The sequence below is a fragment of the Enoplosus armatus genome, chromosome 7, assembly GCF_043641665.1.
Source record: "Enoplosus armatus isolate fEnoArm2 chromosome 7, fEnoArm2.hap1, whole genome shotgun sequence".
NCBI classification, from domain to species: domain Eukaryota; kingdom Metazoa; phylum Chordata; class Actinopteri; order Centrarchiformes; family Enoplosidae; genus Enoplosus; species Enoplosus armatus.
Window position 1 is genome coordinate 4,971,289 of NC_092186.1, and position 24,209 is coordinate 4,995,497.

At 41.1% G+C, this 24,209-nt stretch overlaps 2 protein-coding genes and 1 non-coding gene across 5 annotated transcripts; 2 read left to right on the forward strand and 1 right to left on the reverse strand.

The window, feature by feature from the left end:
- Positions 1–1,404: 1,404 nt before the first annotated feature.
- dipk1ab (divergent protein kinase domain 1Ab) lies at positions 1,405–8,670 on the forward strand. 3 transcript variants are annotated; one of them, XM_070909202.1, is made up of 5 exons: positions 1,405–1,461; positions 7,156–7,290; positions 7,401–7,508; positions 7,596–7,772; positions 7,858–8,670. In XM_070909202.1, the coding sequence occupies exons 1-5, from the start codon at positions 1,405–1,407 to the stop codon at positions 8,668–8,670; spliced, it is 1,290 nt and encodes a 429-aa protein (XP_070765303.1). The 3 variants fall into 3 exon arrangements, with proteins under 3 accessions (XP_070765303.1, XP_070765305.1, XP_070765304.1); XM_070909204.1 differs by lacking the exon at positions 7,596–7,772; XM_070909203.1 differs by lacking the exon at positions 7,156–7,290.
- A 554-nt stretch (positions 8,671–9,224) lies between these two features.
- Positions 9,225–14,248, reverse strand: LOC139287538 (large ribosomal subunit protein uL18). Its single transcript, XM_070908604.1, has 8 exons — positions 14,177–14,248; positions 13,608–13,677; positions 13,399–13,514; positions 12,930–13,064; positions 12,426–12,628; positions 10,464–10,641; positions 9,697–9,785; positions 9,225–9,384 (listed from the first exon to the last, which is right to left on the reverse strand). Exons 1-8 carry the CDS (start codon positions 14,177–14,179, stop codon positions 9,285–9,287), a joined length of 894 nt encoding a protein of 297 aa, XP_070764705.1. The 5' UTR covers positions 14,180–14,248; the 3' UTR covers positions 9,225–9,284.
- Positions 14,249–14,930: 682 nt separating this feature from the next.
- Positions 14,931–15,004, forward strand: trnan-guu (transfer RNA asparagine (anticodon GUU)). The gene has a single exon. It is a non-coding gene; the product is annotated as a tRNA-Asn (tRNA).
- The last annotated feature ends 9,205 nt before the right edge of the window (positions 15,005–24,209 follow it).

The window sequence follows — 24,209 nt, forward strand, 5'->3', positions numbered from 1 at the left end:
TTTGTCGTTTCTAACAGTGAAGATAAATTACGCTCGTGTTTTCACGCTTGGCAATACTTTTACTTGAAATACAATCACAGAAATTTAGACTGTCTGTTTCAATGGATGATAATGTGCATGCTGCAACATGCTCATGTGCTGCATTACTGAGTGCCCATTACCTTTTGTTGGTGCATTCCCTTGAGATGCAGCCTTACAGTGTTGTATCTCTTCATTTATAAGATGCAAGCAAGAGGTCTCACATCCCACAGCAGAGTCAAGAACAGAAGCCTTTTCAAATATAATAGAGTGAGAGTTTTAGAAATCTTACAAACTTTAGGTAGCGTTAGTCCTAAATTATAGACAGAGCTGTGAGACTTGTCCCTAAAGAACGCCTCAAAAGATCCATCTCATCTCCCACTTAGACTGCCTGAAATTACGTACTGTGAGTGACCCCTGTCACATTACATGTAGTCATTTGAGCCATTGTTCTGAAAATAATATGTCTTGGTGCAGCTTTAAGGAAGTGTTATGAAAAGTGTTTTGCTGTAAAGACTTTGGTTTTCAAACACGTTGACATGTAAAATGGTAAATGATTTAATGATTTAGGCCGGTGGTTCCCAACCTGGGGGTTCCGATCCCCATCAGGGGTCACCAAAGCTCTACACGGGGGGTCGTGAAGTCCTCTTGATTTTAAGGGTGTAAGAGTTTTTTTGTATATAAAATATAATATACATGCATTTAATTAATATCTGTGAAAAAGAAAACTACATTTAATTTTTTTAAAAGTATATCTTTATTTATATAAAGCCAGGCTGCTTGGACTATTAAAACGTGCGTATGATAGTGAAATTAAAAGAAAATCTTAATCCAGACATAGAATTGTGTTCCTATCGTCTGATACATTGCAATATTCACAGGAAATAGTCTATTTTTATTTCATACAAATTGCTAGTAATGGTAAAATAGGGGTCCCTTTGGGAGCCACTGATTTGTTTATTTATTTATTCATTTTTTTTGTTAACACGTGACAATTTGTCGTTTTCATACAGAGGCTAAAATTGAAAAAAAAAAAAAAATAACCTTAAAACATTAGCTTTTTTTTTTTAATTTCAAATGAACCTCAGAAGGTTGCAAACTGTCACCCATCCTCCTCCTGTAATTGGTCAAAACGCCCCAGAAGTGATCACCGTCGATATGAGCCTCACTTCGCTGCAGTCGGCGGCGGCGCAGCGTTCAGCCCGCCGCCTCGCTGCACCCAGACACGCTGCACGCATCCACGCTGCGTGCCGACAGGAATTGGTGATGTTTTACATTTGGAAAATTTCCAAGGGTTATCCCAATAGGCGTTGCCTGAATACCGTATGAAGTGTGCGCCGAATCTCTTCTCCTTCGGCAGCTTGTGTGAGATGTTCTGCATTTGCCATGGCGAGAGGTCTGTTTCCATGGGGGGGGTTCTTCAAAAAGCCTCTGTACATCCAGGTAAGCTTCTGGGAAATCCCTCTTCACTCTGGTGTAGCCTACAGTCCAATTGGGACTCTACCCCGGCTCTGTGTGTATGTATATCTGTGTAGATATAAGCGACGATGCGAGTGATTACTGTTACAGCCTACTTTATCGTTTGACCTTCATATTGCATGTGGATTGGCGGTAATTTGCAGGTATTACTGTATAGCTTTTTTTTCCAGACTGAATCATAAAGTCACTTGATGCTCGACAGGAATCAACCATCCTCCTGATCCCCGTTGCTGTGGCAACCACGTCCATGATACATCCAGCTGGCACAGTCATACATTCAAAAGAGGCTGTTTCTGAGGCTGCAAAAGTTTATTATCGCCTCACATTACACAAGTCATGTACTGCTTCCATAGTTCTTCCACGTTCAACATGCAAGCCATCGCAGAATAAGAAAGGCTCGTGCCTTGTGGACTGCTTTACCATCATCCACTTGGATTAAACATTGCCAGACGTTTCATGTCATGTAAAATCATATTAAATCATAGACCTGCATGTGATATTGTGCTTCCCTGGTTGTCATCTGGGAATATGCTGAAGAACATTATGTAACAGTCTGATGTGAGTGGAATTAGGTGAAGTCCACAGTGGCATTCCTCATAAGTAATATTAAACTCTGGCAGGGAAGCCCCTCAAGGACATGTGGAGGTCTCAAGAACCCACATTTATGATCCACTGCATTTAATCATGAACAGAAATTTGAGCACGCTCCCTGGCTGACTGAAGTGGTAAAAAAAAAAAAAAAAAATGTCTCCCTACATCATCAGACTATTCTAGCAGAATATTTTGCTAATTTTGGTTGAACATAGTCTCATCCTGGCTGCTGCAGCGTGCTCCATGCCCGTGCCCTTGCATGTTGGAGACGAAAACTGTCAAGTGCAGTGAATGGAGGGAGAAACAGCCAGTCTCAAGGGACAGCCACCAGCATCGTGCAGTTTTCTAGGCCACCTCAGCCTGCCAGTGACAACTTAAGAAGTGTCATTCAGCGTTCCTTGGAGAGAAGCTATTTCACTGAAATACAGAAACTGACAAGTCCTGTAAGTCGGAACTGTTGGTCTTGTTCATATGCAGATTATGTTTTGGGTTTGTTTTTCCTTTATATTTTTTACAATCAATTACAGACGTAGAAACGTTTTCCTGCACATGCTCATTTCCCTTAACAAGTGATAAAAAAAGATTTTGTCTCTTATGTCTTCATATCGTACCGCAGAGATGCTTCACACACACGGTTTAAAGGTAAAGTGTATAAAAGCATGCATTTGAAAACTTTAGTTTCCATCAGTCAAGCCGACATGGTGAGACTGATTTCATTACATCTGAAAATACAGTTATCAAAACAGTTTCTAATTTCCATTTAAAGTCTCATTGTTGTAATTTTTCACAGATGTATTCATACCATAGATTACATTCATTTTTTTTTTAGAAAAAGCCATCAGCAATGGTGGCAAAAGGAAGGATGCTAGTTAAACATTTCTCCTCAATGGAGCATTTTATTGTGGGCTAATTCAGAAACTATGATGATGTCAAGTATGATTCTCTGTAGACTCCTGGTCGTAAATGAGTTGCACACAGTTGCTACAGAAACACTGGCATGCACTCCACATCAGGGACACAGCAGCACAAGACATAGAGAGAGAGAGAGAGACAGCACTGTAGCTGCAGCTGTGTGTAAAGCAATCAATGACTTGTGTATGAAAATTAAATTAAAATTTGGTCTGCATCCAATTTGACTGATTTCCGTAGTGATTTAATGAGCTTAATAAATATAAGCTATCACCTATAAACTCAGCTGATGTTGTTGTTGTTGTTGTTGACCTAATTTGTGTTGGAGATAAATCTTCAGCTGCCCCACAAGGATACTTCGCACATTACAGCTCATGACTTGGTTGGTTCAGATATTGGGGGGGGGGGGGGGGGGGGCGGTTTCCCCTGACAGGCAGCTGCAGGAATAACACGTGCCTGCCATTTATTGTGTGTGTGTGTGTGTGTATTGTTCGTGCCATGTTCTTGGTGGTAGATTGTCAGATTCACAACATCATGACAGAGAGAGCAACTGCTGATAAAGTAATATTCAAGTGTGTTAATGGCGCAGTATTGAGTCAGCATGGAAATGTGTGCTTTGTGTGTGTGTTTGGTGGGGGGGGGGGTTGCCTGCTGTCTGGACTGTGATGAGTCAGATCTTTGTGGTGTCTGTGCAGACAGTGTGGCATCCTTTTTTCCTGCAGATAGTCTGTGACAAGTGGAGAGGCATGCTGGGACTGTTACAGGCGCGTAGCCCTCTAAGGTGGTCCTTTCTTTCAACATTGAATCAGGATCGCTCTTTATGCACATTCTGAATGGCTGTTTTTCTTACATTTGTCAGGGACATGAGGTAAACGCTTCATAAATATGTCCTGCCGTTCGACCCTCCAGCCCTCTCCATCTTTTGTTTCTGTTTTCATGTCTTTTCCCCACTCTGCACAGCAGCCCATTAACCGGCAACCTCTGAGGGATAGCTTTATAACCATACATAATGGATGACTGGTGTGCAGGCTGCGAAGTGTCAGAACAGCATTGTGATCAGCTTTAATCTCCTCTCCGCCTCAGTAGTTCTGCATCAGGTCCCACTTTGTAGCCGACTGATTCTGTGTATGACATTTCACAGGACTTTCAGGGTTACTAACATGGCTTGTGGGTGGCTGTAGAGGAAAGTTAAACCAGATAAAGACGGACCGTTTCTCTTTTCCGCCCACCTCAGCATATGGCCACAGTTCCCAGTCAGTCTCTAATTAATAGCTGTCACAGCAGCCACAATCAATATCGCCTCATTAGCCATGTTTGTGTAACTCTCTCCCTTCACAAAGGGTCAATACACAATCCCGGAGATAGAAATGTACCGGCCAGAGTTGAAATGAAAGCCACAAACTATCGATTAGAAAAAGGCCAACCATACATTTGTTTCCCCCCGTAGAGTGTTATTTCCATAATGCTTTTGCTGTTGATGCATTTCACCTACGGAAAGATCGATGGGAGGTACACCCAGCACTTACTTGTGTGGTCACTGCTGTTAAATGTGCTGTCGGCCCGCATGGTCAGATTTGTAAATAAACCTATCGATAATTAAAGCAGCAGAAATCATATTTAAATAGCACAGGTTAAATAGCTTGTCATTGATAATTGGATCATTGTCTGTTTCTGTGGGGTGTTTGTAAGATGATTTGTGAGTACACAACACAGGCATCTGTCAATGGGACTTTAACAGCAAAATCAGCAGTCAGAAAGTCATTATTGAGGAGACTGTAACACAACATGTTTGGTTTTTGTAGATGTGCAATTAAGACCGTAAACCAGAAAACACACAGGAGATACTGAGATCATGAGTCCCCCCCAGTGCAACTCAAATAAAATTCTTCCTTAATTTAACTGTTAAATCATATTTTCTGTGAATTATATTCTCTTTAAATTCTGTTTCCAAGCCTTCTCCACACTGCCAGAACATAATTGCAGAGGAGAAATACAAAATCCCTTTACTTTACTTTACATTTCAATTCATATAATTTTATTGCCCTGAACAGTTCAATTTAAAGCTGCACTAATCAATATTTTTACATTAACAATGGATCGTATCACTATGTGAAATGTGAAGGGAGTCGCTCGTAGTGATGAACCTACAGAGAATTATTTCATGACTGCAGTTCCTCTCAGCTCTATGGAACGTTTTAGCGTCTCTCAGCTCGTTGTTTTGGTTTTATGGCCCCCAAATTCACTGTTTTGATTGAGTCTTACCGCTCTCATCAGTGTTGTTTCAGCCACAGCATGCTGAAAACAGCTGCCAGCTGCCCAGCACCTTGTCTGACTCACTGGATGTAGGTTGTTGGGATAAGTCTGACTATTTCAGTAGGAATTCTCCTCCCCTTACGCTATCTGCGTCTTACCTTTTTGCAAGGGCACCGTCACTGTATCCTGGGCTTACCGCCACACAACTCCGAATGTTGCTCCATATCTGCTGGATGTGTCAAATTCTTAGAAGTAAAAAACAACATGACCTCTGTGTCTTCACTGGTAGCTTCTGTCCTGGTAGAGACTGTATACTATACTGCTCAAAACAAGATCATATAGACTGACATGAGATTAAAGGCCACTGCATGGAGAGAAATTGGATTAGAGTGACACATAGAGGCTGTCTGAAAGCTTGATTTCTGCATTATCTGTGGTGTCAAAAGCAAGAAAATGGATGGAAGATCCATTTAGAAACAGATACAAATACAAATGTAATCCCTTTTTCAATTCTGAAAAATAAACCTCACGTCTTGTGCTTCTAAATTGGCTTTTTTGATTAGGTTGAGTGTATGGGGAAAGAGCAGAGTGGAGCTATTTTCTGTTCGACTGTAAAGTTGGGTCAAAAAGATCCCAGAGGAAGACGGAGCGCAGAGTGTTACAGAGAGAAGGGGGAGGGAGATCGGGAGACTTATGCCAGTAAAGAAAATTGGAACTGAAAGGGGCAGAGGGGGGAAGCAGGGGGAGTCCATCACTGTCAAGCACTGAGTGCAAAAAGCACTAATAGACGGGAAAATAGGACTGCTAAAAAGTCTGTTATGTTTTCACTAATGTTCTGCAATTGGAGGAATACCATTATGGCTCCGAGCAGACTGTATTTATCAGCTGGGGAATTAGAAAGAAAGTCCAAAGACAAGGTAATGAGTCTGGAGTCGCCCTAAATGTCCCACTGTTGTGGTGCCAGAGCGCAAACAGCATTTACTGTTAATTACGGAGCACCTATTTAGAAGCAATTGCATTAGTTGTGATACAACTCAGTTTGGAGCAAATTTGTAGTCTACTTTCAGGCCTATTCCCTTACTCACAGGCCAAATGACTTTATTATGAACATAAATGAAACGACTATCTCCTTTGATGCCACATTGGCATTGAGATATCAGCAAATATAGAGAATTCACTGTGTTAGTATCGGTTACAGCTACACAGAGCTGAATGTTAGCATTTTCAGATCCATTATTTTCCCATGCTTTTCTTTTCAGCTTGGCCTTTACAGCTGCACTTACTAATGTTTTTATATTATATAACAATGGGTCAAATGAGTGTGTATGACTCAGTGACGAACCCACAAAGAATTATCACCTGACTCTGCAGTTCTCCTCAGCTCTATGGAGCATTTTAGCTTCTTTCGGCTCGTTGTTTTGGTTTTTACAGCCCTGCAACTTCACTGTTGTAGTGCAGTTTCACTCCTCTCATCAGTGTTGTTTCAGGCAGCTGTTTTCTCTGATAAAAATCGACTGCACAGCACCAAACAGCAGGCGGACACAGTTAGCGACTAGCTGGTGAACACAGTGGAGGATTTAGCAGCTTAAGTTCCAGATATTTTTTTCTCAGGAGTTGGTGGAGTGCCAAACAGAGCAATAAGGAGTCAGAACGTTATACTGGACTTACTTTTGTTGGGTGGCCAGAGACAAGACTCGTGCCTGCTGGATGTATAAATAGGCAGTTCGCCATAGCTACTTAATACGTCAACATTAGTATTACTGCAGTGATTCTATCTAAAAAGTGTGTGGGACCACAAATGTGGTACTTTATCGCTTCTAATAGAATAGTCAGGTTAATGCAAAGGTCAGTGCTTTGCTAGAAAAAGTAAAATACAATTTTCACTGTAATTAATGTTTCCAACAGGCCAGATTTTCCTACCTACACATGAAGTACCTGTTCTTCTCCTGGCTGGCAGTGTTCGTGGGGAGCTGGATCGTGTATGTCGAGTATTCGTCCTACACAGAGCTGTGTCGTGGGCACGACTGCAAAAACTCAATAGTGAGTATTTTATTTCTCATATTATATACATCAGACGTTGTCCTATATTCTTAACCCCCTGATAATGTGTTCATATTCCAGATCACCAGTATTTCTGTTGTATTTTTCAGTGTGACAAATACAGAAAAGGGGTCATCGACGGCTCGGCCTGCAGCAGCCTGTGTGAGAAAGACACACTTTACCTGAGCAAGTGCTTCACTGCCAAACCCAACAGCCAGGTCAGTCTTTTTGTTTTAATAAATCCAACACTCTCCTCCAGTCAGCTGCACCTCAGGCCTTTCTCCTTCTCCTCCTATTTATTTTAGGTGTACTCTGGGAGCTGGGGAGACCTGGAGGGGATCATTAAGTGTCAGATGGAGGAGGCTCCTCACTATGATTTGGGAAGTGAGATGGAACACAGGAAGGAGGCTGCGGCCTTCAACAAGCCCACCAAGGGGACCTCTGTGGAAAAGTTCAGAGAGATGATCCAAAACCACCTGAAGGTCAGGAAGCCCTCATTAAACACCAGATAAACTCCAATCCAACATCGAGTCTAACTAAAGCTTTGTCTTAAAACTCTCTTTCCAGGCTAAAGTGGGGGATCAGGCCAACCTGGCAGACCTGGCAACCCAAGTATTATCTATAACAGATGCCAATAAGGACGGTCATATCTCACTGCCTGAGGCTCGCTCCACGTGGGCTCTGCTACAGCTCAATGAATTCCTGTTGGCATTAGTCCTGCAAGACAAGGGGCACACACCTAAGCTACTGGGCTTCTGTGGAGACCTGTATGTGATGGAGAAGGTGCCACATTCTCCCCTGTACGGCATCAGTCTACCCTGGATCATCGAGGTGTGGATTCCCGCTGGTCTGCGCCGTAGCATGGACCAGTGGTTCACCCCCTCCTGGCCACACAAGGCCAAGATCTCCATCGGACTGCTGGAACTGGTCGAGGACATTTTCCACGGCACTTTCGGCAGCTTCCTCATGTGCGACGCAAGCGCCACCAGTTTTGGCTACAACGACCGCCATGACCTGAAGGTGATGGACGCGAGGTACATTGTCCCAGAAGCCATCTTCCAAGAAGACATTAGACAGCAGCGCTGCGATGTGGACGAGGATTGTCTCTATGGTGCGGACTGCCTCACTTCCTGCGACCTCACCAAGCACCGCTGCACTCCCGAGGTCACCAGGCCAAACTTGGCCAAAGCCTGTGAGGCCCTCAAGGACTATATTCTGAGAGGTGCCCCATCCGACGTGAGCGAGGAGCTCGAGAAGCAGCTGTACGCTTGCATTGCACTGAAAGGTTCAGCGGAACAGATGGAGATTGAGCACTCTCTCATTCTGAACAATCTCAAGACTTTGCTATGGAAGAAAATCTCGCACACAAAAGACTCCTAATAAATAAGCAAGCATTGCACAGAGGCACAAAGACCAATTCCTGTCCCTTTTTAAATAAGATACTGGTCTTTTCACTGTGGATAAACAATTCCCCTTGTATGTATGACTGATGCATTTTATCCCGAAGCAGTTGTCATGGAATGTCACTTTCATATTAAATCATGTAATAAGTAAACTTCATTAATATACTTGAGAAAAATGAGCAAGTTTAATTTTTTTTTTTTAAACCGTGACAAGTAACTGTTTAAGCCTGAATAGTGAGTGCTGGGTTAACCCTTTGCAGTGCACCTTGTTGATGAGCTCTTCAAGTTTAAGTCACCTTTATTCCTGACAAAGGACCAGGAACCGTTACCACACTCAAAAGACAACTTATGTAAAGTTAGCAGTGAATAGTTTTTTTATGACTAGCAAATGAGCCTTTAAGCCAGGGTGGTGAAGTTACATCAAACTACCCTTTAGAAAATACAAATCCCCAAATAAAAGAGGGGATCAAGAGGCTGACATTGCTAATAAAAGGATATGTTTAGTGAAATATGACAAAGTAAACAAGAGGATTTGACTTTTCCATAGATTTATTTGAACAAAATCCTTTTGGTCTGGAGCAGACCAACACCTCAATCTGAAGCCTCCTGTTCCTGAGCCCGGAGGAAGCTGGCCTTCTTCTGGGCAACACGGTCTTTCCTCTGGGCCAGAGAGAGCTTGGCACGGTTCCACCTAGGTCACAAAAACAAGCACAATTGGCATTTGTAGTTTTTCTATATATGTAGAGTTGCTGTGTAAGACTAGGTCAAAGAGACAGGTGGTCATTTTTTGTCTTTTTTTTTTTTTTTTTAACCCTTCAGTTGTGTCAACTGGCCTAACTGGCTTTCCAAATGGTACTACACTATGTCCACATACATCACCATATTCCCTCTGAACAGTCAGAGCTCACAGACTGCATGAATATAACCTAAACCTCCAGTGAATATTTTACTCCAACTTTTAACAAACTTAGAATAAAAATTAAACAAAAAAAAAAAGTCTCACCTCTTCTTCTTGACTTCTTTGGGGGGCTTCTTTTCATGGACTGGGTTCTCCCGAATGGTGGCATGAGCCTTTTTGTACATTTCCTCAATCTGAAAGAAAGAGTACCGGTCAAACTCCAGGGTACAATTTATTATTCACTCACATTAAAACAGTGTTTAGCACAGCGAAGACATTAGATGTTTTTGCAGATAAGCTTTTCAATGTCATCTTAGCCTATAGTCATGTTTCTCCTCACACCATTCCTTTTATCAATTCCATTAAATCATCATACATGTGAAGATGCTGTTCCTCATGTTGGACAGTTAACGCAAATTTGAACACATGAAATCCCATCTGACTGGAAAATGTTGGGTAAATGTTCTGCCTTTTAAGTAGTGATTAATAAGACGTGACTTACTGTGATTAATCAGTAGATTCGTGAACCATCTAGTCTACAAGTTATTAGCAATCTGTAAGAGGCTACTCTGATCCTGACAACAGCCACAGTTGTGCAAGGCAAGATGCAGCATCTATGACTGGACCAAATTCAGATAAATGATTAGGGGCTTGAGTGAAAGGATGTGATCAATGCACCATGACCCTGAGATCTCATGAGGAAATACTAATGGCCTTGTGTGAAATTTGCCACTAATGATAGTTAGAAGCTCTTAGCTCATACATTCACACAAGGGCAAATCTAAAAACATGACAAATATCAAGGGGTCCTGGCTGCCACAAAGTAATACCAAGTAGAAAAGGCAATTTAACAATGCACAAAGAGGACTTGCCGAATCAGGGGTGACTCCATTCTTGATGAAACGAGAGAACTGCTTCTTGTAAGCGTCCTCATCCTCCTCCATCAGGTAGCTCATATACTCAGACACGTTGATGCCCATGATGTGCTTCCTGTGGACCTCAGCGTTGAACTCCTTGCTCTCTGGGTCGTACCCAGGGAAGCGCTTGGTGCTGGGAAAGAAAAAAAAAAAGTGTACAATGTCAATCCCCAGCAGGTCCAGTGAAACAGGACAATATTCAAAATCATTAAAAAGAATCTCCTGACATTATGTCAAGGCATAATGAACACAGCACTGCATTGCATTATGGCATGTACAATTCATCTTATAAATTATTAAAACAGTTTTACATTAGGTTCTACACAAGTCTCATTCACACCTGTATTACTAAAACATCTCATGCTCTTTGCGTTCTCATTGGTATTGTCATCTGTATTGCATCCACACTGACTGAATGTCAGTATATGAAAATATAGGTCAGCAGTCAAACAGTACAGACTGCATTTAAGACTATAAACTCAATATCCAGACTACCTGCATATGTGGCCAAGCAGAGCCACTACATGGCAACTGAAATGCATACTGTTTTCAGGTACAGATTGTATTTTAAGGCTAGGTGGAAACAGGATGTTCCAACTACTGAAAACTGAGATGACTATATGGAAAAAAAAAAAACAAGTATCCAGAAATACAATTATAAGAGTTTTGTTTCATGTTTTTGTATCATTTCTTGCCATTTTATGTCACACATCCTCAACAGATTTGCTCTTTGATCTGTAAACTGCCAGTATACAAAATCAGATCTGTGTTTAAGTGCTACACCAGACATTTACTTCATTGTAAATGGCACATATAGGTAGGTATAGGTCTGCATTTTTTAAAAATCCAACTAAACTTGTCTCCCAACAGCCACCGCTAGAAGACACATCGGACAGGATGCAGCAGCTGATGAATCCAGAATTTACCGCCCTCTTAATGTGACAAGCAATTCAACAGGTGACTTTCAGCCCGAGCTCTCAACCTGCTGTGGACCCATTCATGAAGCCCTCCCTCTTCAGTCCGTCTCTGCAGACAGGACTTTATCGTCAATATTGTTAAATTACTCCCATCCCTAATAGCAATGCTCAGGTGGGGGGAGGGGGGGGGGGGGGGGTTGTAGAGGAGGGTTGTTCGACATGATAGACCATCGTCGTGGTTTTGACCCCGTTGCTGTGTCTGTATGAATGAGGTATAAGCTAATGAACTGATTTCAGGCATTTACCGCAATTTCTTGATGGAAGATATTCAATGCAAAAAGAAAAAGTGTTTTTAAAAAAAATGAAACCAACCATAACTCAATATCTGACTATGCAGTCTCAGCACATGCCCTGAATTACATTCACATCACCTTTGGTAGATAACACAAACTTAAGTTTCATTCGCCCACACTACAATTCTAAAAACAAACCATACTGTCTCAGCATCATATCCACGAGTTCAGTAATGACAGGTTGTCTGCACACTCAAACAAGCTTATTAAACAATAGTCTGCATGGAGACACCTTTTTCACGAATGACATTTTGACTTATTTGGAAAAGCACAGGTGTTACTAACATTAGCGATGGCGTTGTTTCATTCAAGAGTCTAAATGGAATCCAGCCATCATTAATGTTATTGTTAACGCCTGTTTTTTCCTGTTGTGGCATGCCTCACCAGAAGAACAACGCACCCAGAAACACTCGATTTCTATCATGCAAGATGTAAACACTTGTGTGTATTTATCATTTACAGACTTGAATTCAGGCAAGTTCTAGACATTTTAGGTGTCACTTTAAAAAAAAAAAAGACGTGCATCATTTCTTCACCACATGAAGCAAAACTCATTCTGGAACAATATTTTTCTTCACATATCCCACATTGCCAAGCACACCATTTCATCAAGTCTAACACGTGTGAAAGGAAGTGGGACAGGTTACCTGTGTGGGATGGACAGGCCTCCGTCCACAGCCCCCTTCAGGGCACCGAACACCTTGTTGCCTGTGGTGGTTCTAGCAAGCCCAGCATCCAGGTAGCAGGTGAAAGCGCCTGGCTGACCATCAATGCTCTCAACGTTGAACTCATCGCCCGTCACCTCCACCTGGCCTTCGTACACTTTATCCAGGCCAAACTTGTTCAGCAGCTGAGGACAGAAAGAGAAGCAACGTTTATCAGATTCAAGAACATCTGCTTCAGCAGCCAACAACTTTCATTTAGTTTCTAAAGTTTATCCATGAAAACCACATTTTCTTGTTCGTGTGGCCAATTATTTGATTTCACAACAACCCAATTAGAGCAGAGAACGCATCTCATCTTGAAAAAGTTACCCTGGATTGAACAAAGGGCATTCGCCATAAACTGATTTTTTTTCATGAGCAGGAAATAAACTGTTGGGGTCCAACATGAGGTTGAGGACCACTATGTACAAGCAAGTCAATACGTACTCTGCGAGCCAGCAGCAGACCAGTGCAGTAGGCTGCTGCGTAGTTCGTCAAGCCCACGGAGATTCCGTATTTTGGCAGCTCGTGTGAGTAGGCCGCACACACGATCATATCGCCCTCAATCTTGGCATAGGCGATCTGCGACACAATCACAAAAATAGCATGAAATCCCAACACGTTCATATCACCGACTATAGACGTGGTCTGGAAAAATCTTGACATGTTCTTTACAATGAAATACCGTCTTGTGTAGAAGTCCAGAGTGGTGTCGGCATGATATGACCAACACATCCTGATTCGACGATGTTTAAGTTAGTCAGAAAAGGCTATTTACGCTTGTTATCATAGATTTATGGAGGTTACAATCAAAGTGGAGTATCACCGTCCATATATACGTAATTCAAAGATGGTGACAGGTAAACTGAGCCCCGTCTCGTTGGCTATAACCAGGGCAATCTCAGTGTACGCTCACCTGGCAGACGATGTCCCTGTTGGAGAAGCGGACAATCATCCGGTACTTGGGGGTGTTGTACTTGTTCTTATCTTGTACAACCAGGCGCTTGCGAGCAAAGAAGTCAGTCTTTCCCTCTGGAAGGGAACACACACGCTTCAGTTACTTTCAAATGACACTCAAAACAACCCAAATAATAATAATAAGATAACTGTCACAGGGTGCCTTACCTCTCCTCCTCCTGAACTTAACCTGGTACCTCTTGAAGTAGGCCTTGTTCTTCACCACTTTAACAAAACCCTGCAAGATGACACGCACCAGTTCAGAATCACAGACTGAACATTTAAAGCAACAACATCCCACTCAAACTTAAGTTTCCTGTGTCCATAGTAGTTGGGCTGTCACTGTCATCGGGTAACGTTGGCCCCGGCTAACATTAGCAAGCCGAACCAATGGAAATGAACCAGGAGTTAGCACATTGGCTACGCAGTGTTGACGATAAGCAAACAGGCTAATGGATAGCTGTATAAAATAGAAATTCAGGAGATGTGAACTTACAGACTCACTGGTCACATACTAATAAAAATAAATCAGTAACGTAGTTTACGGACAACAGGAAGCAGTGGGCTTGTGAAGGTGGCCATTAGGCCACGTTTAGGCAGACCCGGGTAGGCATTAACAGGACTTCATCTAACTTCATCTGAACATCAGCAGCATGTTTTTAAACATCTGACTCCACACAGCACAAGATGCATGTCTTAGGTATGCATGTAGGCACATATTGGGACGAATTACCAACCATTTTGCAGTCTTTTTGTCTCCTTATGAAGGAGCCCGGAGCCAAAGACTGGGGCTTGACTCCGCTGCACTGGAAAAAGGAAGATTGCGATGCGCATGCTCTGTAAATACCGTGTCACAGGATGAGCCGCAGAGCCGCCATGCTGCAGAGGATTTACCACTCTGCCCCCTACCGAGCTGGGGCGGCCATTTACCCAAACACCAGCCATCTGTCATCTTTCTTCTAACGAGGAGAAAATGATTCAGATCTGGCCATGGTGTCTCTTTATTCTTCTTCTCATTTTTCATTCTTCAGCACATTTAGAACATGTATTCAGCGTTTGTATTCCGTCCTATTGTTATAAAATCTCCTTTTATTAACTTTTTCATACATAAATAATAGGGGCAGAATGTGTGGGGAGTTCCCAACCCCTCATCTTCCACGTGCTTATTCATAACTTAAATCAACTTTAAACTGGTCACTACCGTCCTGAACATTTATTTCAGCTTTTTCAATACCTTTTTGCATAAATTATTCTTTCAAGTGTTTTTTGTTCTGAGTTATGAGATTAATTGATACGTATATAACCCTGCCACTCACATTGAAAGGAATTCAGTGATCGATGTTATACTCTTTATAAGTATGAGAGTTATGAGTAGTAGGCCCTTTTTATGAGAGATATCACAGTAAAAAACAAAAAAGAGTAATTAATCAAAATGAATGATGGCTGGATTCTATTTAGCTGTTTCAGGGTCCTGGTATTGCTTTGCAACATGTCTCTGTGGCGCAATCGGCCAGCGCGCTCGGCTGTTAACCGAGAGGATGGTGGTTCGAGCCCACCCAGGGACGAGCCATTGTTATTTGTCTAATTTCCCCCTGGGCATCAATAAAGCATTTCTGAATGTGTATTATACTGGCACTAGTAGGCACTGTTGCACGGTGTCCTTGAGCAAGACACTGAACCGTAAGTTGTTTCCAATGGAGACCAGCACCTTGCACTGTCAGTGTGTGAGACTTGGGAACCGTGCAGGTTGAGAAGTGCTATGTAAGTGATCAAGTTATATGTAAATTAAACTTATTTCTCACAGAGCTGCATTTATTACACCTTCCCAGACATTTTTATTTGTCAGATCAGGAAAAGCACATGTGGAACTAATGATCCGCTCAAATGGAGCTTGTGCGGTTGTATTTTCAACATGGGAGGTCAAGTACACAATATGCGTTGCGTTCAAGTGGTCTAAGTCGTGAGAATGCTGTTTTTGATGGTTAATAATTTTGTGTTTTTCTACATTTCAGTGTCACAATATGGAACAATAGAATTTGTTGCAATGATGTGGATACAATCCTCCACCATGGTACACTAATCCAGCAAGTTAAATACCTGACATTGTTACAAAAATCATGTGAAAATTCAATATCGCCATTAAACAATCCCAGTCATTGATTTGCTATATTGCCTACAAATAGCCTAATATACAGGGATATTAAAGGGATGGTAACCATGGTATAAATGGTATGACAAAATCTCTGACAGTTGACAAATGTATATTCTCTCACAGTATATATCGTCATATCACCCAACTGTGTTTTCTTTTCTTTTCTTCCAACTGTTCATGGTCCTTCTGCTGCTGCTCCTTCTTTTGCAGCTTTTTCACACACTAACTTTCAGCTCCTAGCACATCTTCAGCAGAAAATGCACTCTCTGGAATTGATTATAAATGCATCGAGTTTGGTATCCAGACATCTCTTTGATCGGTCCCTTCATTTGAAAAACAGAATTCCTAGTCAGAATTGAATGCACAAAGCCTTTAGGTCAATACCTAAATGAGTTGCAGATTAATTCATTTCAGTAAGTTATGATGCACTTCGTTGTTACATTCTGCAATCTTTCTTGTTTTACGTATATAGACGGCTTCAATATAAACCTTGTATCTCATACTTAAGTGTTGTGTTTTTCCCATCAAGAGTAAAGATCAGTTCACACAGTCACAAAAACATATACTACTAATAGTGGTATCTGGCAGATAGTTTCATTGGTGATTTTAAAAGATAGTATCTACCACTAAGTCTTCTGACGTCACCGCTGATGTCTGAGGATAACATGTAGTAAATTGTCAACAGCAGGGTCTGTGGATTGTGGATACAGTTTTTCCAAATGTAATTTTTCAATGCTGCGAGCACCACAAAGAGATTCTATTCACCTCCATTGTAACGGGTGGTGGCGGGTCTCAGTGTGCGATCTCCCTTTGCAAATAAACTAGCTGCACGGCAACATATTAATAATGATAAATGGGAAAATGTGTTGGGTTTTTTTGTCATTTAGGTGAACCCACCCTTTTAAATCAGGTTATGGAACATATTTCAAATGAGATGAATTTAGAAAATTATGCTTTTCCCATATAAAAATCAGTCAGGTATTACCAATCCAGAAATCATCCAGAAAATGTGTTATTAATCAGCAGGGATTAAAAGGTGCATACAGTCGAATATTATCTGAGGATACGGGTGTGACTGAAAACACCTCCAGCATAATCATTATTAACTGTCAAGTTTAAACCTGATGCACCTGCCACATAATGGTTTTGGCCTTTGCTAGATACTCTAACACGGATCATCAAGCTAACTTGTTCCTTTCTAGTGATAATATTTTGCTGCATTTATATTCTTTTAGGGATTTCTTCTCAAACTACCTCCTTACTGAGAATTACTATTTCACTGTGTGTTCATAGCTGTCTAATGATCATTTATGGCGTAGTGACAGTGTATCACATTCAGTGGCCTACAGTATCCATGGTTTGCCTAGCCTACAACGTCAGCTGCTTTCCAGCTACTTCTATAAGCAGAGGAGTGTCCAACAACCAACAAAAGACATGCGTCACTGCTGCTCTCATGTAAAACCTGAAAAGTAGCATTTATGACTGTTTGGTATGTGAATCGAGGCAGTCTGCTTTGTCACATTTTCATCGAAGCACTTTTGCTCTGATGCGGTTACTTCATCATGAGTTTCTATTGACTCTGAGCTCTGTGAACCTATCAAACGTTAGCGAAGCTGCTTCTAGTTGGTTTCTAGTTCATTATAGGTAATTTACCCTTATTTTTTGTCTTATATTTCTTTAGTTTTATTGTTTTATTTTGTGAGGACTATCCACAAAGTAAAAACAGAGTTTTCATGAATGGATTAATGGTATTTTTCTGATTCTACTATGATGACGACATGCCTTAACTGAGAGAGCACTGAAACAGTGTTCGAACCTCCAGTCTGGTCAAACAGCGGTGTTCATTTCTCTCAGCAATGAACTTCAGGTAAGTTACAGAGGATCAGATATTGATCAGATAAGAACTACGAAGTTAGAGCTACAGGAGGCTTGAGACTCTTTCCTTTGACTTAAGCACACATAACGTGCTGAGCCAAAACACAACGAGATGGTGCATTGTAAGAACTTCTGTAAAAATGTCTGAATAGGTAAAGCTGTACTTTTGAATACCCACATCTCTATAGCATAGAATAAATATACGTATCCATCTAATCAACATACCATCCATTCATTCCACAAAATGTAAAACTGTACCACGGTGAAAAGCCTGCAGGTTAAGAGGTCACTTTAGTTTTGTTTGTACGACTTAAGTTCTGAGCTGCTGAAAGGTCCATTTCATGCCAATAGGTTAAGCAGGGCAGTGTAGGTAAATATTGTTCCAGTTAGTGTTAAGAACTGGTGGGAGCTTGAGCTGTCAAGATGTGCTGTGGCCATGACTGAAATAATGTAATGTAACGGGACATGCTGATATGCCCCCTTGACAGCCCCAATGACATAATGCCAATCAGTCCTCTCCAAGGATGGAAAGTGTTTGTAAAGTGTGCTTCACTGCCAATAAATCTGTTTTGACTGAACTGGGGTTTTGAGGTCGGTAGGCTACTAGTTTTTGAAAGGGAAGTATTACAGAGTAGCCTACAGTGACGCTCTTATGGTCCAACCATGACTCACATTAGATCGCTAACTTTTTCATCACAAGACAAATTGTGTGATATAATCAATACCACATTTACATACACACACATTTATTGAGTGTTAGAAAAGTTTTCAGGACTTCAGCTATTGAGAAGTTAGTTTGCAACAACAGTAATTTGAGATAACTAATACACACCTTCTACTTCTCCACTTTTTTGTTGTTTATTTATTTTGAGAATTTTCCTTTTTTCTGAATGAATTATAAGAAATAGTAAAACGTGTTTGCAGTGGAGTTTCTCACCGCGAACACTAGGTGGTAGTGTTGTCTCAGGTTTGAGCTGAGGGCGCATGCTCTGTGCGATGTAAACATTTGGTAGGCCGCCGCCGTCTGTCTGAGCTCCGCAGACATTTGTGTACACGTATTATACGGCTGCAAGGGCTGGACCGGGGAGTCTATGGGAACTAGCTAACTTAACGCTGGCTAGCTTTCAAGTGGAGACCTAGCTATGCTAACTTGGAGAATATAGCTAATGTACTCTGGTAAAGTTGTCGAAAAGCAGTCTTTTTCTTGTAATAGTAGGACTACACTTTCGTGCATGGGAAGCAGACGACGTTTGCTGCGGCTGGTTAAAAACGCTTCAAGGTAAAGGATGTCCTTCTGTTTTTTTCGGGCTCTGTCTAATTACTGGAGTGGATACTAAGTCATAAAACGGGTGCTAATTATCGCTGTGTCTGTCCAAATGAGTGGTATGACATTGGATTTAGGAAATACACGGTGTCAGTGTTGAACTTTTGCATTTGGCTAATCGCAATATTAGCTTTTTAATCACTTTTTTGTCAGTTCTGTCACTGAATGTTCAGTGTTGGAAAAAGTAGTTATTTGACTCGCCAAGGACACCAGCTATCGCCTGGAGACAACATATTTATTATGCAAAATATTTATTATATTTATTGGTGGATGAGATTATTTTTTTCCCTCTTGTAATTAACTTATGGATGTAACTATTTAACCCTACTGTAGCCTCATCGAGCTGCCTGGAAGAAAACACTGTTGCATTTGATGCTACATCTCCATTTCAGCTCACAACACCAGCGAGCCATAAAAGGAATAGAGACTTCTCCTGTGTCTGTTGGACCGGGTCCTCTGTTCGCTGCCTGTAAAGCAAAATGTTTTTGATAAGTGAGAGAGAGCATGATGTGCAGCCGAGCCAGTGTGGCTGTGGATATCTTCAACTCAAACTGCGGAGAAGTGACTTATAAGTTGCAACAACAGCGCAGCTCTGTGCCCAGAGATGCAGTGGACCATAAACCCACCAGTTTAACACCTCTTTAAAAACAGCGCGTTGATGTTGATACTGGGAAAATTGGATGTGGACCATTAAGGCGTACCACCACCAACCACGATTGATTCAATTCAGTCTTTGCGAGGAATGGGACTTTTCATAGGCTAACATTATTGTTGCTCCTGTAGAAGCAACATAGTGTTCTCGCTGATCTAAATCCTCTTTATATTACTAGATTGCTCCCCTAAAACAAAGCCTCATATGTTAGGAGCTCAGAAGTGTAAAACCTTATTGTGCTGTGACTTATAACTAGAGTCAATGGATATAGGTGATGGAGTAGAAAATGTCACAAATTCACAAGTAAAATATTAGTGCTTCTAAATGTGTTTAGCTCATCATTTGACTGAATGTATTCAGTTTCAGTACACATCTGCCAAGTCATAATGTTAATTATTTTACACTCTAAGTGTAAAGTGTGTTTCCTTGGTGGTCATGGCCAGATGCTCCTGAACAGCTCTTCCCCTTTTTTTTTTTCTTTTCTTGCATCTGTGAGACTAGAGAAAGCCAAGTCAGAGGATCTGCTTGTCAGTACTTGTTGCAGTTGCGACAGAAAAGCTTCAGAAGCTTTACTCTGAGCCCCTGCCTCAGTATAGACACCGAGGAGCATACAGTACATTAGGGAGTTCACTTATAATACATCTTTTGGGACTAAGAAGGGAGCAGAGGATATGCATGCATTTATTTTATGCTTTGTATTTGCGTTTCAGTTGTATTATTTTTCGAATTACAAGCGTAAAAAGTTTCAGTGAGAATGAATGAACAGAAAATAGCGAAGAAACTTTTCAGGTAATACCACACATGTATGTAGACAGTGGAGTAGTTGGTGTTTTAGATTAACTAAAGCACAGTCACTCCCACAGAATCGACTAGCCAAGGCCAAGATGTATGTGATGGCGTTAAAGATTGAAACATTTAGTTTCCTACACTGCTATATTGCAGCGCAGGTTTTGCGGGGCCAAGTGTAAACTATTAGCCAGTAGTCGAAGTTCTCATTATGTGGCTGCATAATAGCCTTCAGCGAGACCTGTTGAAATGCTGATTGTACACTGGGAAAGTCTGAGCTTCACTCTGTGTGTGTGTGTGTGTGTGTGTGTGTGTGTGTGTGTGTGTGTGAGAAGTGAAAGGCCTTTCTATCTCAGTGTGAGTGTGTTTTTGTAAGCCAGGCCTGTGTTTTAATACCCTCACACACACACACGGGACAGCATTTCCCCCAAGATAGCCATGCGGTCTCCTGCTGGGCCAGACAATTTTGTTCTTATTCACTGCCTAGAATTGGCATGTGATGAAAGACAAGTAAAACAGAGAAAGGCAAGATAAGTTAGTCTTAATTTTCCCACCTCAGATGATGACTGTAAAAACCTTATAGACTGAATCTTGTAGTTTTGCATTTATTCTAGCTTAAGACTTTGTGCCAGTCTTTTTGCCTGGTACAGCTCTGAGAGGTGTCTGATTGGTGTTGTGTGCATTTTGAATTAAGAGAAAGGACATGCCTCTCTATTCTGCCTTTGGTTTTTCTCAGTTCCCCAATCGTCTTGAAGTTGTTTCACTGAGGCTTTCTTCTTTGCCTTGCTGTGGGTTTCATTAGCTATGCGCATTGCATCACAGGGCCCCTTTGAGTTCTCTGGCAAACAAAAGCAGAAACAATCTGTGTATCCAGGATTTATAGGGAAGCCTTGCTTCAGTTGGCTGGGCTTGCTGTAAGGAATGTCTTCCAAGGCCACCTGGACGTTGGCATCTCTCAAAGCGTGGCCTTTCCCTGTCCTGACTGAGTTGATCAAATTTTAGGTCTGCTCATATTTTGCTCCCTGAATGCAGCATTCAGGTTGTTTTTAGTCTGCTGCATTAAGGCGCACGGGGATTTGTTTTTTTCAGGGTTTTATAAATCAGGATATCAATTAGTGAGGTTAATCCTTAATCAGACCTAATAAATAGCACACATAAACAAGGCAGGGTCCATGCCGAACTTCCCTTGCGTCCACGTGGTGTTTAGTGTACATGGTCATCTTCTCTCTCCTCGGTTAGTTCTGCATGGCGTCCCACATTGGGAGTCGGTCTGTGAAGAAAGCTCTTGCCCTCCTTACATACTCTTCTTTGCTTTCAAAGAGAAACAGTACAGACACAATGCTATCCTGGCTGGGTGGTGTAAAAGGAAACACTCATGTAAGATACAAATTGGGGAGTGCAATTTTTCAGCATCAGCATTTTTTGTGAATTTTCCTATATTTGTAATATTGCTGATTCTTTTCACACAATATATTCATTCATTTTTGATATCCTTTTAATAAGGGTTGTAGTCGTTGATGAGTAAGACCGTCACCTGCGATTTTTCTTTTTTTCTTTTCAAAAATATGCAGTAAAATACAATACACAATACAATTACAGTGTTCTAATGGTAAACAATTGTTATTCTGCCCAGCCAAAAGCTCACTGCTTTGGCTTCTTTTGAAGTCTTGTGTTGAACAAGAAAATAGTTTTAGTAGATTAATAGTAGATTAGCAAAACTTTTTTTAAATTTTAAATCGACTGTACACACCGCGTTGGTGACGTGTCATTGTATCCATGCTGATTTAATGTAGGATCTACATGATGAGGAACTGTTGTTTCAGCTGTGTCATATTGTGGATCAAGGTCAGTGAATATGCCCCCCCCCCCCCCCCACACACACACACAGTGACAGCTCAGGAACAGGGCGTTGTTAGGAAAACAGTAAAAGTTTGGTGACCAACTTCCTGTTTCTCACCATTTCAAAATAGACTTGGCACAGGCAGCAAAACCTAGAGACCCCTGAGGTAGACTGTGTAATGTAATATATAGCCTAATATATATCTTCTAATATGTGTCATAACCACTGGGCCACCATGATGCCCTGTAGACTGTAACTGTACATTTTGAAAAGCATAGACCATTTATTTTTTTCTGTTGACTTTTCATACACACATTTGTCGAAACAAAATTTAAAGGAAATTGAAACATAAAAATAAAAAAACCATCATCATCCAAAACACGACTTCCTGGCCTTTTGGCTTGAGGAGGGTCTCAAACATACAGGATTTCTTGCAAATGTGTGTCAAGTTTTAATGCTTTGAACGTAAAGCTAAATGTAATGAGAAGAAAATATGGATCAAGACTACAGAGGATTATATATCTGCCTGTATGGGGGGAAAAAAGCCATTGTTAAAGTATTGAACTTGATGATAATATAAGCTATAATAAAACAGTTCTCTTGTGTTTTTTCAGATCTACTAGTTGAGATTTTAGCCAGCATTTGCTTTCAATCATTAGTGTTCAAAACACAATAACCTCACATTATTTCATAATCATTATTCATTGCATTTAAAGATAATCAGCATTGGCAATGTTGAAGTCTATCTCTGTGTTGTAACAGTAAAGTCGCTCAGTGTTTCCTTCTGTGTGCAGGCGGGTGAAATAAAGCTTAGCTAGCATATCTTCAGTCTGTACTGTAGCACATTCCTGTCACCACATTTACCACAATCTTTTCCTCCACCTCCTTTGTTTTTCTCTCCTTCTCCTTTATGTCTCTGTCCGTCTGTAGACCTGATACTCGCAGAGAAATGACTCACCGTTTCATGCAGAGTAAGATTTGTGAAATGATTGGTTTCCTGCCGAGTGGCAGTATCCAGACTTCCTGCTGGGGTGAAACCAAAGGCCAGAATAATTCTTTTTTTTTTTTCTCAGGTGTGAGGTGAATTTCAGAGTGCAGCGTCCCACTTCCTGTTGTGCACTGACTTCAGCAGGAGACTCAAAGGATTCCTATCTCTCATGGAGCACTTTGACCCCTCCTGACAGTGTGATCAGCATATGACTACAAGGCAGTGTGTCATTAAATCGGTCGAAGGTTCAGAAGAGTGGATTACCCTCAGGATAGAACGTGTTACTGACATTTATATTTGATAGATTTTTGCCTTTTGTTTGCTTAATGAATACAAACTGGATTTCCTTATGGAGTATGTTAGCTGCTGAAAACCAATGATTCTGGATTGTTTGGAATAGCAGGTAGGAATGTGTAAAAGATTCTCTGCATTCAGTTTTTAGGCTGTTAGTAGGTGGGGTTGTTTTTGACTTGGCCTTATTTAGAAACAAAAAAATCCATCATTATTATGCAACAGGTACTCACATCCTCTCTGTAGTCCCTCTTCTGGATGATAGTGGATTGGCCATTGTTGAGCACTGAGCCCAGTACTTACAAGTAGTCATTTTTCATGTTTTGGTCAGTAGTATACAATGATATGTAAAACTTACATGACTGCGTGTGTCAATTATCAAGTGTAGGTTATTGTAACATTGTGACACAGTGCTCTGTGATTGATTGTGGTGTCTGGTAGTGTTGTGGCCTGTTGTGCACAACAAGCTCTTCCTCAATAAAACTGAAATATTACACGTGATAGAAAACACTGCACTGCACTTCTGCAGAGCATTGGTTAAAGTCACAGCTAAAGAAGTGTGTCGATCAAATAGGATAAAAATCTGCTTTACTTTATTTAAATGAAGTGAATTGACAGAATAAAAAGTTCATGACTGTTGATTGTCATTCAATCCCTAATCAAAACACTTTTACTGGAAAACGAGTGAGCCATTTAAAGGATTGATTGTGGTATTAGAAATGGACACATTCGTTAGCCAATGCTGAGATTGAAAACGAAGCAGCCGTATTGATCCAGCCAATATAGACTGCAGGATCTATGCTCCTGGTGCAGCTCTAACAAAACTGATAATGTGGCACTAAAAGGTGTTGGCATGTATGTG

Excerpts from the sequence above, each read along its gene's own strand:
- dipk1ab (XM_070909202.1), top strand. The coding sequence starts at position 1,405 with ATGGCGAGAGGTCTGTTTCCATGGGGGGGGTTCTTCAAAAAGCCTCTG. Across the intron at positions 1,462-7,155 it reads AAAAGCCTCTGTACATCCAG|GCCAGATTTTCCTACCTACA; the intron begins GTAAGCTTCTGG and ends TGTTTCCAACAG. Across the intron at positions 7,509-7,595 it reads CTGCCAAACCCAACAGCCAG|GTGTACTCTGGGAGCTGGGG; the intron begins GTCAGTCTTTTT and ends TATTTATTTTAG.
- LOC139287538 (XM_070908604.1), bottom strand. Across the intron at positions 13,065-13,398 it reads ACAGGGACATCGTCTGCCAG|ATCGCCTATGCCAAGATTGA; the intron begins GTGAGCGTACAC and ends ATTGTGTCGCAG. Across the intron at positions 9,385-9,696 it reads AAAGAAGTCAAGAAGAAGAG|GTGGAACCGTGCCAAGCTCT; the intron begins GTGAGACTTTTT and ends TTTGTGACCTAG.